This window comes from Acipenser ruthenus, chromosome 36 (assembly GCF_902713425.1).
Source record: "Acipenser ruthenus chromosome 36, fAciRut3.2 maternal haplotype, whole genome shotgun sequence".
Taxonomy (NCBI): Eukaryota; Metazoa; Chordata; class Actinopteri; order Acipenseriformes; family Acipenseridae; genus Acipenser; species Acipenser ruthenus.
In genome coordinates this window covers 10,100,974-10,114,586 of record NC_081224.1, presented here as the reverse complement: position 1 = coordinate 10,114,586, position 13,613 = coordinate 10,100,974, and the positions used below count along the sequence as shown (strand labels likewise).

At 43.1% G+C, this 13,613-nt stretch overlaps 1 protein-coding gene across 1 annotated transcript; it reads right to left on the bottom strand.

Annotated features, from left to right (window-relative positions):
• Positions 1-592: 592 nt before the first annotated feature.
• On the bottom strand, positions 593-10,214 carry LOC117409796 (erythropoietin receptor-like). Its single transcript, XM_034016071.3, has 8 exons — positions 10,054-10,214; positions 8,360-8,492; positions 7,612-7,778; positions 7,027-7,178; positions 5,814-5,970; positions 4,748-4,835; positions 3,912-3,999; positions 593-3,249 (listed from the first exon to the last, which is right to left on the bottom strand). The coding sequence occupies exons 1-8, from the start codon at positions 10,148-10,150 to the stop codon at positions 2,545-2,547; spliced, it is 1,587 nt and encodes a 528-aa protein (XP_033871962.3). The 5' UTR covers positions 10,151-10,214; the 3' UTR covers positions 593-2,544.
• Positions 10,215-13,613: the final 3,399 nt, after the last annotated feature.

Below are 13,613 nucleotides of genomic sequence, written 5' to 3'. Positions count from 1 at the left end.
AGAACTTTGTCAAGTTGGGTCTTAAAGGATCCCAGTAATTCAGCATCAACAGCACGGCTAGGTAACCCATTCCATCCCCTCCCCTCCCCACTCTCTGTGTGAAGAAGAGTCTCCTTCAGCAACATGACTAGGTAACCCATTCCATCCCCTCCCCACTCTCTGTGTGAAGAAGAGTCTCCTTCAGCAACATGACTAGGTAACCCATTCCATCCCCTCACCACTCTCTGTGTGAAGAAGAGTCTCCTTCAGCAACATGACTAGGTAACCCATTCCATCCCCTCACCACTCTCTGTGTGAAGAAGAGTCTCCTTCCCTCTACCTTCTGTCTCCTACACTAAAGTACTGCTCAGGAACAAAATATTTTTTCATGATATAGATAGATAGATAGATAGATATAGATCTATATATATATATATATATATATATATATATATATATATATATATATATATATATATATATATATATATATATATACTGTATTTATATATATCATCTCTCTCTCTCTCTCTATATATATATATATATATATATATATATATATATATATATATATATATATATATCTCAAATAAAAATGTAAATTTACAAGTTTTGTCCCCCAAAATAAAGTTTATTACAAAAATATTCTTTGTAGAAATGCATTAGAGAAAATGAACAACAAATAAAACATTTTTTTACAAGGTACGGCAGTGATAATGCTTTTTTTTTTTCTTTGGTACAAAATTTGAATGAAGTAATGTGTCTCAGACAGTGGAGGCGGTCTATCAAAACCTCTCACTGGAATAAAAACAATTCTGAACAATAACCACTGAAATGTATCTCACATTTGTTGTCCCTATTATGGCATAAACACATGAATATAATATACTTTACAAGCGCTTACATGGTGGGGAGGGTGTCTCTTGTTAAAACTCGTATTACACGCTATGCTGTGTTAATAAGAGACAAGCTACCCTATTAACTTATTATCAACCACAAAAACAAAAGACTGTATGCAGGAACTGTATTATTAAACATAAAGTTGATGCTGTCTTTTCTTTAGATATGTACCGTTGCTCAAAAGAGTCAACTTCCCAGCGTTTCGGTGTGTTTACCAAACCTTAAGGGAAAGTGTGTTTGAAAACAAACAGCGGAGGTATTGATAGGCTTGTGATGCCATGGTAATCACACTCTGTTCAAATCTACGATTGTGATGTCATGTACTACATAGTTAATGATGTAACGCTCTACTGTTCCTTGCTATTGAAACCCACAGGTATCTGTGGCACTGAGTCTATTTATTCCTGTATTCTTCAGGATTGCTCGTTATCTAATTGTGTCTCTTCTGAAACTCCACACTGCCGGTCATGCACGTGCCCCCTATTTTTGTAAAGTGTTGAACGGTTGGTTCGTTTGCTTTTTTATTCCCCATGTTTGAGAGGTGATTCTGTATTATTTTATTTAACGCTGTAAACTGTCTCTCCTACGTGTTTGATTTGATTACGATTTTGGCAGAATATACCATAAACAAAACATATATAAAACCAAAATAAAAACAACACTGTCCCACTACCATACAGTACATAAACATTATACACTACACTATGTAGATATATTTCTATCAAACGCATGTATACAATGGGGAGGGATGCATCCTATACTGTACCTACAGCTGATCACATGGTTTTTTTTGTACGCTGTTTATGAATCACATACATCCCTTATAAAAAGGGTGTGGTTCTCTCATTATCATTATTTATTTCTTAACAGACGCCCTTATCCAGGGCGACTTACAATTGTTACAAGATATCACATTATTTTTACATACAATTAGATTTATTTTTTACACATTATTTTTACATACACTTACCCATTTATACAGTTGGGTTTTTACTGGAGCAATCTAGGTAAAGTACCTTGCTCAAGGGTACAGCAGCAGCGTCCCCCACTTGGGATTGAACCCACAACCCTCTGGTCAGGAGTCCAGAGCCCTGACCACTACTCCACACTGCTGCCCGTGATGGTTATACTGTGCATTTACTGTGGTTCCTATGGGCTTTGCAATGGTTGCCTATGTTTGATCACGCTTTAACAATGCTTTTACTATGGTGAACTTTCATAAGGGATGTATTTTGCAATCACCTGCCCACAGTAAAAGCCCTCCTAGTGATCGCAACCTAATCAACTGCTAATCAATGCTTCTGTGCTCACGGTGTCGCAATACGCTGAGGCTGCCAGTGGTAGAAAGGCACCAGGATTGCGTCATATTTTGACATTCCAATGGGGTCACCGTTGAATGACCCAACACCAACTGACCGACACACAGAGCAAATTTCAGGATCAGATGGACCTCAGAATCACACAGACAGAGTGCAATCAGAACCACCATACTGTACAGTTCCAAATCCATAGTGTTTGCATTGCTGGTGATGCTGCGCTCTGCTGATGGCTCTGCTCGCTGGGCTGTCTTCAGGGTGACACACTGGGGTTGCAATGGGATCTGATTCTGCCACTGATGGACCACGGCCAGGGAACCCAAAAAGAGATTCCCCTCCTCTGCCCTCAGTACCCAGAGCAGACGGCTCCACTACTATGGGGCAGCTGATCCAAATGATGGCAGATGTCATTCTTATAAAGGTTAGTATAGATGCCAATGCCATTGTGACTGGTCAGGGCACTGGATCCAGAGCCCATGGGGCTGTAGTCCACTGAAATGCCCGAATCAGCCACCCTCAGGTAGGCATAGCTCTGATCCTTGCTGGGGAACAGCAGATCTCCGCTGGGCTCGTAGACGGCGTAGTCGAAGCTGAACCCGGAGGATGTTCTTTCCACCGGGCTCTGCCTCTCCGAGTCCGAAGAGATTCCCGAACGGACGCTGGATTCCGAAGTGGCGAAGAGCGTCTGCAACGGGGCGTCCTCCTCGGGAACGTCCGGGTCGGGAACGCCGGGATCTCCAGGGGTGAAGTTCAGGATCACATAGGCGTCTTTGGATTCCGGGGGCCCTCTGGAGGGAAACAGCCACTGATGCAGGGGCCCCGTCTGGGTTTCAAGTCCGGTCTGGCTCTTGTGAAGCTGGGGAAAAGGAAGGTCGCCACCCTCTTCCTCTCCCCCCTCCTCCAGACAGAATTGGTGCCCAGCTTTTGGGGGTAAGGGTGGGAGAACACTGGGTTTGAACTCTGATAGGACCTCCAGAGACACCAACATCTCCTCAAAGTAGAAGAAAGACGGGCTCCACCATGGATAGACGTTGTTGTGACCCAACCATTCCTGCCAAGCCAAGCAACGAGTTACACAGATATTCCTCTGATAAATACTAACAGAAACTTTAATGACAAACACTTCTCAACGTCTCCCATGCTGAAATGGGTTTTGGTTCTCTTCATGCTCCTATCAAGGGGACTGTGCATGCTGTACTGTACCCTGCTTTCATACCTATTACACATGAACCTACATTATAAGTCCCCTCCCCATTGGAACCTGCTAGCAGCAACTGCACTGATAATTGACAGTATTCAGCTGTGGCCTAAGGTTTTGCATCCCCCTATAGAATTAACACATTCTGCTTCCTAAAGTCCAATGCAACCTGCTGAATAACGTTATGTTAACATATTGAATTACACACCGCTTTGCAGTTTTCAAAATACTTAACGAAAAACGTGACATTTCGAAATCTAACATGAAATACTTTACTGCTGTTATGGCTTCTTTCCGGTAGACTTTTGCGATGTCATTTTGTAGATTCTTTGATTACATGACGTTAAATAAAAGATCTAAATGATACTTTTTTTTTTTTTAGTTTTTTAATTAATTCTAGGTGATACAAAACTAAAGTAATTGCGGCTGGATAACGGAGCCCCCTGGATTGCCTCTTCGTGTTTTTACAGCGTTGTCTCGCTGCCTCACAGTTAACCGGAAGGCGCTGTGCATACCTGGAAGTTGCCCCTGTGAACAGTGAAAAGACCCCCAAACGTGCTCTCAGGAGAAGGGATCAGAGGCCACATTTTCTTCAACAAAAACCTACAAGAAAAATCAGCACAAAAATACATTCAGGGCTGGATAAAACATGCAAAGAAATATGTTGATAACTGTGACTTGCTTCCCTGGTTAATAGTTCCTCCTTTCTCACACCACTGTCCTCTCCCACAACAGAGTGGGGACTGAATTAAAGTCATGGTCCTAAGCCCAGTTCAATTGCATGGCTCTTAACATCCCCCCCTCAGCATGTCTTTATGAGCGTCTCTCTACAGGAAGAGAGGAATGTCTTTCTGCTTCAGATGACCGAGTTTAATAAGGCAGAAAATGAGCACTCCCAGTGGACATATCCCCACATCACAAAACAAACACAATTCAGCACCAATGTCAGTCTCTGCTTGAGAGAGGCCCAGGACTGAGACCAAGGTCTCTCTCTGTCTCTCGCCTTCTATCTCTCTCAAGTACAAGTTCAAATTCTTTATTGGCATGGCAAGCTGAACAAGTATTGCAGTGCATTACAGAATGCAAAAGAACAGGCATGAAATAAGCAGAATGATATTTATGCGTCTCTGGTCATGTGGGAGGACGCTACAGACTCTGCAGCTGTCAATGCTCCCTCTCTCCTCTCCCCCACCTGCAGTTTCCCCTCTATTCTGTCCGCCAGCCAGAGGGAGGATTTCTCTTTTTCTCTCTCTGTCGGACTGTGTCCAGTGCCGTTGTCCCTTTCCTTTCCGAAATTCACAAGAACCACCTTTCAAAACCAATAAATGTCCAGCGCCTTGAATAGACTCACCTCCGATGTGACAGGAAGACAGTGATGGACAAGACTGTCATGATTAGAAGAAGGATCAGAGACAGCGCCAGGATCAGCGGATCCAGATCTGGAGAGACAAGGACATCAACTAAACAGCTTGTCAGCACAGCTGCGACCCAGAGCCATTCACAGCTGTGTACAGAGAGGACACACGACGGCTCTGAGCAACACAGAACGAATCAAGCAGCGAGGGCAGACAGAAACACAGAGTATGGAGCTGTTTCCGTCTTCCCTCATGAACCGATTACATCTGAAAATCAATGACAAACGTTTCAAAGTGTTTCTCAATGTCTTTTATGAAAACAAATCCACACGCTTAAAGTCTTATTCAATCAATTAACCCTTTGCGGTCCTGTGTTGGCCCAGGTCCGACATTACAATTTTCCCTTTCCGGTCCGACATCATCAAAAAGACGTAAAGCACAGGTCTCTAGTCGTTTTTTCTCAGGAAAAAGCCAAGAAAACCATTCAATGGCCGAGTGAGACCGATAGGAGCCGAGAGAAGCCAAAAAAAAAGGGGCGGATCTGAGCAATCCACACAGCCCCTGCACCACAGAGATAACACGGACATAAACAAACAAGATAGCTGCTTCTGCATCCAGCGCTCAAAGAATATCACAGACATGTGCAGAGCTTTTTGAGATGTTATAGTAATAAAATAATGACTTGGATCGCATTGTTGAGGAGTTTGGTGATAAAATGAGTGATCAGGAGATGATTGATCGGTATGCACGACTATGAAGAGGTATGTGAAAAATACAGCGAACAAGGAGCGGGGCTGGAGATGCAGTACTGAGTGTCCTGTTGATATGCAGGGACTTTTAAACCTGTTTTACAGTGAAAAAAAATACTTTTAAACAGTGCGTCTAAAATAAACTGCGCGTGTGAAAATAAATTGGACCAGACGCGCCTGAGACGCACTGAATAAATGGACCACAAAGGGTTAAAGAGAGGACTGTCATTGAATTCACTGCATTCTCCATGTCCCGCTATGCAGTGTATAGTTATGAATGAAGGTCTGAGCAGTTCAGATGGTCTTTGCCCACCTGTTGGCGTCTCCGCGGCGACGGGCTCGGACCAGGCGCTCCAGTAGCCGTTGTAGGTGACCCCGTCGGGTTTGGCTCGGACACTGACCACATACTGGGTCAGCGGCTTCAGCTTCATGAGGACACAGTCTGTGCGCCCCCCCTTGATCACCTCCGTCTGGGAACAGAAACTCACGCGGTCAGTAAGACGGCACAGCACTGACGCACTGCGGCTCCCATACAGACCAGCCTTTTTAATATCTCTTCAAAACACTCAGAGCAAAACTCCATCACGCATGCAACAACGAATTAATAAACTGACCATTCGATTACTGCACGCCGTGGGTTTAACTCTTCAAACCCCAATAAAACATGAATTCAGCGATTGATTGTGTTCGAAACAGTTCTCAATGCAGTTACTAATCAGTAGCAGCAGTATTATTATTATTATTATTATTATTATTTATTTCTTAGCAGATGCCCTTATCCAGGGCGACTTACAATTGTTACAAGATATCACATTTTATCTTTGGGTTTTTACTGGAGCAATCTAGGTAAAGTACCTTGCTCAAGGGTACAGCAGCCGTGTCCCCCACCTGGGAATGAACCCACGACCCTCCGGTCAAGAGTCCAGAGCCCTAACCACTACTCCACACTGCTGCCCGGCACAAAGATGTGACTGTAAAAGCTTCTCAAATCTGGCTTTGTTTTATGACACCTTTTTTTGATTATATTAAACATGATACCTTTGGGAGAATGGCATTGCCGTTGTGTGACGAGGTAATAATGGAACGCAAGAGTCAATAAAGCCCAGGGCATTATCTGAACAGGGGAGTGCCATTATTCCAGAGGAACCTGACGCAGCAATGCCATTATCACTATGAGATATTTATTTACCTCTGTTTGTATGAAATAATGGTCTACTGAAAGAGTTCGCTTCCTGAGAGCAGTGGCTTTAGAACAGGTATCAATAATTAGTGTCGCCTGAGCTGTGCTTTATTTGAGCAATAATGGAATGGCTGACCTCCATAGAAAACAATGGGACAGCTGGTCTGGCTGTTGTATGTTAGAGTATATATGAACTACATGTGAACACAAAAGGATCAAATCTGTTAGCGGGTTAGTCACTAAGCTAGCAAACACTTAAGCATTTTTTCTTTGTGCAATCCTCACAGATATGCGTGCAGTCTTTCAGTTTGCAGTTCACACCAGAGGCGAGCTCCCTATCTCTCACCTTCCGCAGCTCGGAGCCCACAGTTGAGAAGCCGACTTCGTATATGATGCTGTCGTCCATGTACTTCAGAGGCGGAGGCAACCACTTCATGTGCAGCTGCCCTGGCTTGCCAGTCTGACGCACGCTGAGGTTCATGGGAGGGTCTAGGAGCACTGCAATGAAAACCACAGCCCTGAGGCACGCTGGGAAAGCCCGCATTACAGTTATGAGTAGAGGCCGCCCGAAATGGGCGGAGAACGGAATTCCTGGGAAATCTCCGAACCTCCCGGGGAATTCGCAGTCTTCCACAGTGTTCTGCAGCTGCGTCGTCATCGCAGTGATCACAGACTGCGAGAGAACACAGAACTAAGTTGTTCTAGTTTTGTTACATTTTAAAGGGACAGATGTTTGGTCTCTTTCAAAGAGTCGGGAGTTAATTGGAGTCGAGGCTTTGGAAAACGTGGCCCGATAAGAATGTGATGTTTTGGTTTGAAAAGACTTTACGATCCAAAATGCTTGTCTACTTTTTATAGTCAGACTTTTCCCTAAATCTAACACCCCTAGCTCCAGTATAAAGACACGACAAGGTACAGGAGGGACACTCACAGACTTGATCAGCAGACAGGCTGCGGTGATGGACTATCACATCATTGACGATCACTGTGACATCCAGCTGGGCAAACAGGATGGCTTCAGGGAACTCACACAGGAATCTGCTCCGGTTATTACTGAGCGTCTGCACGGTCAGGTTACACAGACGACTGTCCTCTGATCTGCAAACAAAGCAATACAACGTGCTGAGAAGCACACAGAGAAGGAATCCATTCCTCCAGGGGTGACCTTCCACTCCTGGTCTTTGTTCCAGCCCTGTCCTAAATGGTTGAAATTGAACCAAATTAAACATCCCCACAGACCTTGAAGTAGTTAAAGCTGTGGTCAAACGTTTTGGATCACTCTAGAATGAACTAATGTTGCTTCATAGAGTCGAATGAAACCAGCTGAACAATGTTACGTTAACATATTGAATTGCACACCAAAAATTTGACATTTCTAAATCTAACATGAAATACTGTATTATGGCTTCCGGTTTCTTTGATTACATGATGTTAAATAAAAAATCAAAATTATATTATATTATATATATATATATATTAATTATATCTCGATCCTGAGGTTTGTTCAGTAATGTCAACATTCAAGCAACATTGAAAGCAATGCACAACAGTGTTAGCGTGAATGCTGAATTATGAATCGCCCTGTGTGCTCTATTAACAGCGAATGTTTGAATGCTTTTGGTGCCCGGACGCTCGTTTGCTGCCCTGCTTTTGAATAACAAAGCTGTGACGGGACTCACTCGTATCTGTAGTGGAAGGTGTGGTTGGGGAGCCCCTCTTGGGGGAGGCTCTCATCCCAAAAGCAGGTCAGGTCCCTCAGACTCTCCGTGAAGCACTTGGGGTCCTTCGGTTCCACTGCCAGCAACAGCGCAGCTGCGAGAGACACAGCCCAAAACAATGAAAGAGAGCCAACGTAGCCCAGCGAGCAGCCGGGACAGCACTGGGTAGCAATCCTTAATACAGTCAAAGCCATTGCTGCTATATAGAGTACACTGTGTAAGCACACTGCACAATCCAGCAATGTCCAGCACTGGTGTGTGCTGCTCAGAGCTGAGGGTTTGCTGGTTTGCAGCTGGTTGTTCTGGTTGAGGCAGGGTTACAGTAGGACTCCGGGTACACTCGGGCAGTTTGGGTACCGTTCAGGCTTTTCAACCCCCACCCCAGTGCATTCTGGGACGTGTTTACCTGTCTCAGGTACCTTTCACAGCAGGACTACACTTACCAGAATGCACTGGGGTGCGAGTTGAAAACTGTCCTAGTGTACATGGTTACCCTTAAATATGTCACAGGTAAATATCTGCTCTAATTCCCAAGTCACCAGCCCAACATCAGACCTGTCTTGTCAACAGAGTAGCCGCGGTATAAAAGGCAGCACCCCCGAAGGTTTCAGCGTTAGAGCTGCCCTCTGGTGGTGGAAAGTGGTACAGACGCGTTCTCGCATTGAAAAACAACAACAGCAGCTCATGCACTACAATGACACCCCTCACCCCTTCCTCCTCTCTCCCAGAGCCGCTTTACCAACGCCTGCTCACTAGAGATAAGAAACGCGCGTGCAAAACCGTCCAACAGCAAGCATTCTCTTACAGGTTTGAGTCCATATCACTTTGTCTACAGTTGTATTAGGAATACAAATCAAATACATTTCAAGTGTTACAATACAAGTAATACAATAAGAAATATCTCCTATGAATGTGCAAAGGAAGCAGTTTCTTGCATGTATTTTGTCTTTTTTTTTAATATGCTTTACCAAATCTCTCTGGGCTTTGCAATGCTTCCCTGTGCTTTACCATTCTTTCACTGTGCTTGATCACACTTTGCAATGCTTCCCTGTGCTTTACCATTCTTTCACTGTGCTTGATCACACTTTGCAATTCTTCCCTGTGCTTTACCATTCTTTTAGTGAGCTTGATCACACTTTGCAATGCTTCCCTGTGCTTTCCAATTCTTTCACTGTGCTTGATCACACTTTGCAATGCTTCCCTGTGCTTAACCACTCTTTCAGCTTCATCACACTTTGCAATGCTTTTACTATTGGGGTTCTTGTATAAGGGCAGTAGTGGGGCAATCTCTGATGTGTTGGAACAAACACTGCACGAAATACACGATGTTACCAAAACGAGCCCGTATCAGAAAGATGCATTGACTCTTATAAAAAGTTTGCCACAGTAAGATCATAACAGAGTGCAAGCACAGAGCACAGGGAGGCACTGCACACTGACAAGGGATGGTACCGTTATACTTTGCATTGCAAAATAACATTCAAATATGGGCTGACATTTTGAAAGAATATTCGAGCATGACAAATCTTCTCCGATCTACAGTATACAGTACATTATATATACACAATACGGTACAGGAATCACGGTAGAGGATGTTTTTGTGCAGATCCAATCTAGTTAACAATGACAATACTGATGCGTGCAGTGCAGCTTACCTTTGCTCCCAGTATCCCGATACTCCGAATCCAAGGCAGAGGCGCTGGTTAACAGACAAAAGAGGAGGCTTAATTTGTGAATCGTGGTGACTCTCATCGCTGCTGTTGAGACGTGTCTCCTGTCTCGTAGCTCACATCTTCTGACAGCTCGCTCTGCAGTATCGCTAGGTGATGTGCGCGCGTGTCTCCAGCCGAGGCAAACTCCAGTAGAACTTTTACAAAGAGGGAGGAGCAACAAAGGGGGCGGGGATAGCGTGCTCAAAGGTTTTACTGTATTTTGAAAACAAGATACGAAAAATGGTTTCAATCTAGACCCAGAAACCAGGATTTTCACAGAACTGGGATTACCGGAACTGCATTTATTCATATTCATATTTCTGTTTCAATTGCCCCTCCCCTTAACTTGTATGGTGTTCGCAATCATCGCGAGTGGATTGTAATTACAAATAGATAGATAGAGAGATCGATAGATCGATCAATAGATAGATAGATAGAAAGATAAAACTTTTTTTGGCTGTGTTTAGGAGCTGCGCTCTTCAGTGCTAATGTCTTGCTGTTGAGATGTGTAACACAGCCCTCATCAGAGAAGTGTCTTTGTAAAATTTTGATTCAAGCATTCAGAATCCTAAAAAGTATAGACAATGTCGACCCAGGAGACTTTTTCGACCTGAAAAAAGAAACAAGGACCAGAGGTCACAAATGGAGATTAGATAAAGGGGCATTCAGAACAGAAAATAGGAGGCACTTTTTTACACAGAGAATTGTGAGGGTCTGGAACCAACTCCCCAGTAATGTTGTTGAAGCTGACACCCTGGGATCCTTCAAGAAGCTGCTTGATGAGATTCTGGGATCAATAAGCTACTAACAACCAAACGAGCAAGACTTAACACGGACTTAAAAATATAAAGTGTTTGAGTACAGTGCTCGCTCTTTATTTCACTGTCTGAAAAAAAATCAATATTAAAACACCTGGAATTAGTCAAGGATGCTTATACAGTAAAATATAGTACCATTTACTGTCAACCAAATTGATGCATTATTGAAATATCAGTGTAATCGCATGAAGAATCAGAATTGCTGCATCGCCAGTAATGGGGCAACGAGAATGCCTTTTGAAGTAAACGTGAAATAATATTAAAGGCGCGCTTCTTAAAGTCTTTAGTCCAACATTGAACAGGGCTGGAACAAAGACCAGGAGCGGACCTCCCGAGGGCCAGCTTTGTCCAGCCCTGCCCTGCACCTCCATTATCAGCGAAGACACAAGAATAAGCAACTAGGTAGACACCCGAACAGGGGGCCCCTGTTTGAAAAACTCATCTAATCTCCCCATTTCAGTCCTAGTTGCTAGATCAGAGGTTTTCCCTCCAAATCTAGAGTTTTTTTATTAGTTTTCAGGGAAATCCTAGAGGGAAGGAAAGGGCAAGGTTTTTTTTAAAGGTAAACTTTCAGAGGATTTTTTTAGATTTTGAACGTTTGCAAACATTCTTTACCGAGATAGCAGATGACGAGTAACACATGAATTGAACTGCCTTGTGTGCCAACGGCACAAACAACGTTGCAGATCGCAGATGATGTCGGTAAATACACAGCCACGTTGCAGGAGATGGGCTGACGTGCAGGCGCGTTAGCACGCACACCGCGAGGTGAAATCAAGGGACTGCTCGAGCCCCAATAATAATCCTTCCCGCTCAATCCCCGGACAGTTGCTTAGCAACTCTTAACTATTATTATTATTACTCTCCCGAGATAAATTGGAAGTGCGCAGAAACGTCATTTTTAAAACTCTAGAGAAGACAAAACCTGTGTTAGCTGAAAGCTACCATATTTTGTATCGTTGAAATGCCCGCATCAACCCAATACAAACACAAATATTCAACATCTTCAGCAATTTTAAAAGCAGTCGATAGAAAGTGTGACGTGCTAAAATGAAGTGATTTAATATGTATACCTATCCAGTTAAAATATTTAAAACTGTCACAGAAAAGCCTTTTTTTAATATGCAAATGATCGTAGCATTAGAAACCGCCACTGTACCACACATTATTAAAATACACCTTAGAGTTTTTGTGCTGTATTCTTTAATTTCCCATTCTTAATTACAGGCTGGTTGCATGCGGTCCCTGGAGAACCATTTCAAGCATTTTGCAAGGTGTGCAAAGTGTCTCTAAGGGCTCGAAAAAAGGACCTGCAAGATCATGCAAAGTCCAAAAAGCTTTTAGCCTGACCGTTGATCAGTCAACTGACTTCAGTCAATCAAAGTGTAAAAATGAAACTACGTTTGATCAGACGCGGGAGGCTCCAGGATGGAGCATGGGTAATGCTGTGAAGGATGCGGTCAAAAAAGACAAAGCTGCCACAACTTGATAGGCGTTGGAGTTGATGGGACAAACAGCATGGCTGGCAGTCATAATTGAGTTTCCAAGCACCTGAAAGCCTAAAAATAATTGGCTATTCCAAATTGGGAGAAAGTTATAAAAAATAATTGGCAACGAATAAATAAAAAAAAAAGACGTATTCCAAACAAGCTTCATGCTCTCCTGTGAGATATCGCTAGAACTGAACGCATAATAGTGCTGCCAAAAAAAAAAGTACGCAATTACAATCCCGGTAAATACAGCTGTTACCTCCATGAACTAAACCCCCTCCGTAAAATAAACACCGATCCAATTCTGAAAAATATAACACTGCCCTCCTGCCTGAGGCTGCAGCTGCATTATTTTTAATATGTAGTTTGTATAGTTTAAATACCAAAAACTGCCTTAAATACGTTAGTGAACGTTATCAAGGACATTGGATTCTGGGGATATGGTCTGTCTGTCCGTCCGTCCATCCGTATATCACAATGTTGTGGATATCTGGAGAGCTAGTTCAAGCTGTGATTCAGCATTTCAATGCAATTTCATGCTCTACACTATCCTGTACGTACCCCTGGTACAGGTCACCGTCATTATCATTTTCATCATAGCTCTAATGTTATATTTACAGCCGTGGCAGAGGGCATATGTGACCGACTTACTTATTGTATACGAATCATCATCGAGTGAATGAATTTTCATTTTAAGTGATGACCTCTGGTATTACACTGGGTTAAAGAAAGTTGTCAGTTTTCATGCCGTATCCTCAGGAAGTCTGTTATTGCTGCACTTCCTGGGTGCCCTCAGCAGTGTCTTTGTGGTTCCAGGCTGTAAAGCACGTCCAGATATCATACCATAAGTCATACTTCCGCTTGCATGCGTTTCCTTCAGAACGGCTGCGTCGGCCTGCAACCACTTCCAGTCAGATACATGCAATAATTATACATGATGTAATAGACAATGTCATTAGATTTTCTTTACTGTATTTAAGAAGATGGTAAACCTTATCGTCCAATGTTTTATCAGTTTGGAGTCGTCTGTAAAATGTTGCCATTAGCACAAAAAAACAATGAAGGAAACTGCTTTTTTTTTTTTTTTAATTGTCTTATTGATTTGCGTCCTGTGCTCTTACAAAAATATATCACTCGCTTTACAAACTCTCTGAGAGTCGTAACAGGGTCTTATTTGGTGCCTACAGCTTTAACC

What these genes read in the sequence shown, in the direction of transcription:
- LOC117409796 (XM_034016071.3), bottom strand. Translation starts at nt 10,150, where the DNA reads ATGAGAGTCACCACGATTCACAAATTAAGCCTCCTCTTTTGTCTGTTA. An exon ending in ACCTTCCACTACAGATACGA is followed by an intron (nt 7,779 to 8,359) that starts GTGAGTCCCGTC and finishes CTTTGTTTGCAG; the next exon opens with ATCAGAGGACAGTCGTCTGT. An exon ending in TGGGCTCCGAGCTGCGGAAG is followed by an intron (nt 5,971 to 7,026) that starts GTGAGAGATAGG and finishes TTCTGTTCCCAG; the next exon opens with ACGGAGGTGATCAAGGGGGG.